At 47.5% G+C, this 2,567-nt stretch overlaps 1 protein-coding gene across 1 annotated transcript; it reads left to right on the forward strand.

Annotated features, from left to right (window-relative positions):
- Window positions 1-214: 214 nt before the first annotated feature.
- Window positions 215-2,352, forward strand: id4 (inhibitor of DNA binding 4). Its single transcript, XM_042490840.2, has 3 exons — window positions 215-932; window positions 1,448-1,513; window positions 2,179-2,352. The coding sequence occupies exons 1-2, from the start codon at window positions 561-563 to the stop codon at window positions 1,493-1,495; spliced, it is 420 nt and encodes a 139-aa protein (XP_042346774.1). The 5' UTR covers window positions 215-560; the 3' UTR covers window positions 1,496-1,513; window positions 2,179-2,352.
- The last annotated feature ends 215 nt before the right edge of the window (window positions 2,353-2,567 follow it).

Raw genomic sequence — 2,567 nt, forward strand, 5'->3', positions numbered from 1 at the left:
TCTCATGTGGCTGGACGGGAAGATACTTGAGACTTTTTTTTCTTTGTACGGCGACAGTAATGCGCAATTGACTGTTTAAAATCGCCCCTCTCGCTCTCTAACACACACCGAACACACACACACACACACAAACACACGCGCACACACCTCCTACCAACAGGCAGCCCACCGCAGCGCACACAGAATGAGACACGCCTTTTTCTCAGCTCCGTTGTTGGGTCGGTGGGCAGCGGGCTGCCGGTGATTGACCAGCTTCTCTCCCTGATCTGTCAGCCGGCTGGCTTGGCGCCTCCCCTCTCCTCTATAAATGTAGGAAATCTATTCATTCCTTTCACACCGAGCCTGCTGCTGAAGTCAGAGTAACTGCGTGCGGCTCCACGGGATGTGTTGACAAGACTCGAATTCCGCCTTTCGGGTTTATTTTATTCTCTCTCATTTGTATTAGAGCAGCTTCTACCGTGTTTGCAGCGCCGTGGTGTAATCTCAAATACCTCCTGCTACCAGTAATTATTTGATTTTTTTTTTCGTTGCCTGTGTCTCTGAGCCGTTGCTTATCTAAGATGAAGGCTGTTACTCCAGTCCACCCCCAGGACTCCTCCTCCAGCAGCAGCCAGCTCTCCCTGCACTATCTGTCGAAGCAGAGCCTCAACATCGCCCGGTGCAGGATGGAAGAGGAGGACCTGTTCTGCCTGCAGTACGACATGAACGACTGCTACAGCCGGCTGAAGCGCCTGGTGCCCACCATTCCACAGGATAAGAAAGTCAGCAAAGTGGAGATCCTCCAGCATGTCATAGACTACATCCTGGACCTGCAGCTGGCCCTGGAGACGCACCCTTCCCTCCATAAACAACAGCGGACCGGGACCTGCCCTCCTCAAGCCTCCAACCCCAGCCGGACACCGCTGACGGTGCTCAACATTGACCACCACCAGGTAAGCTTTAAAGAGACGACTCTCCATTCCGCGTTTCCAACGGGACTTAGCGGGGACCCCGATATACCAGACTGCCGTCCGCCACTCAGACAAAGCGCGTCATGCCCGTTATGTGTCATTGTCCTTTCAATGTTAGGGTGGGGAAAAAAACTAAAATCAGAAAACAAAATGCTGCACACCTCACATCCCAGCCGTGAAAAATCATGCGTAAAAAACGCATTCGGCGTGGGTTAGATTGCGCACTTGATTGCGGGGCTTTCTGATTTGCATGATAATGACAGTGTGTGTCAGAGGCCCACCTTATCCCAGGATTGGTGAAGTACCTCAGCCTGCAGTCCACTCCACTGCGCACAATAAGGGCAATTTGTTATTCAATAGGCTATAAGAGAATTTATTATAGGAGATATAGCCGGCTAATTTTCTGCTGCTCTGCTGTATATCATTTATTTTCCAGAGCTGTAGGCCTTGCCTTTATTTCGTCATATCCATGATTTCTTTTTCTTCTTTTTTTGTAGAGGACATCAATAGTCAAAAAGCCGGAGGACTCTATTTTATGCCGCTGAGAAATAAGCACTGCATTGGTAAGTTGACTTAAAATTTGTCTTTATTTTATTTTTTGTTTACTATCATAAGTTTAATTTACACACCACAAAACACTGCCAGTGTTTTTCAGTGAAGCATCCCCATTAACTTGATGATTTTAGCCTACATGTGGTGTAAAATTGTCAATCTCTGGAGTGCTCTGGGGAGGCCGGTACATGTCAGAGAAAATAATAATTGAGGAACATAAAATTGGCATCGACCTCAGAGGCAGCTGTGCTTTGCGCAATAACTGTCACTGGTGTAGCAATCTGGGAAGAAGAGAGGGTTAAAACCTCAGCTTGCCCTCTCTTTCATTCTGACACACACACACACACACACACACACACACACTCCTTCTTCACTCTCTCTCTCATTCACTCTCTGTCCCTCTCAGCTCCATGCAAGCTGGTTTTAATGTTACGGCAGTGAATTTAAACGCACCTGGATAATAAAAAGCATGTACCTGGTGTGTGTTACAGTATTTTTTTACAGTCTATCTCAGCTGCCTTGCACAACAGCCCCGAGGAGCTGCTGTGATTGTTGTTTGACCTGGTTTGTTTTGGGTTGTTGATCAAGCATGGCCTCTGTTTTGTCGGTGGCGCCAGTCAGTCTGGAGCTCTGCAGCTCACCCCCCCTCCCTTACTGCTATTCATCCCCTCCACAGGTGTGTAGGCTGCACAGAGCCGCTCCAAAGCCAGCAAAGCTTCGCCAGGGACTCACACCCAACTGGAGGCACAATCACAAGGGGGATTTCAAAACTGCTGGGAAGAATTCAACCCAAATCAAATCACTATCAGCTTTTTCCTTTCTCCCATTGAACCAGGAGTCAGTGTGTAGACCCTCTCCCTCCTCCTGTTTAACTTCACTGCTTGTCACTTGAAATTTCTCAAATTAGAGTGAAAATCCGGGATCCCCACGCTGAGAAGTTTTTGTCAGAAACCTCTTCTATCAACAGCTGTGAAACCTTTTTTTGTGAATTGTGCTCAAAGAAATACCTTAACTCCAGTTCAAAGCTTTACTAAACTGCGAAAAATCATTGTACATGTTTTTTTG

This window comes from Plectropomus leopardus, chromosome 11, assembly GCF_026936395.1.
Source record: "Plectropomus leopardus strain MGB_pleo_1.0 chromosome 11, ASM2693639v1, whole genome shotgun sequence".
Taxonomy (NCBI): Eukaryota; Metazoa; Chordata; class Actinopteri; order Perciformes; family Serranidae; genus Plectropomus; species Plectropomus leopardus.

Excerpts from the sequence above, each read along its gene's own strand:
- id4 (XM_042490840.2), top strand. The coding sequence starts at position 561 with ATGAAGGCTGTTACTCCAGTCCACCCCCAGGACTCCTCCTCCAGCAGC. Across the intron at positions 933-1,447 it reads TCAACATTGACCACCACCAG|AGGACATCAATAGTCAAAAA; the intron begins GTAAGCTTTAAA and ends CTTTTTTTGTAG.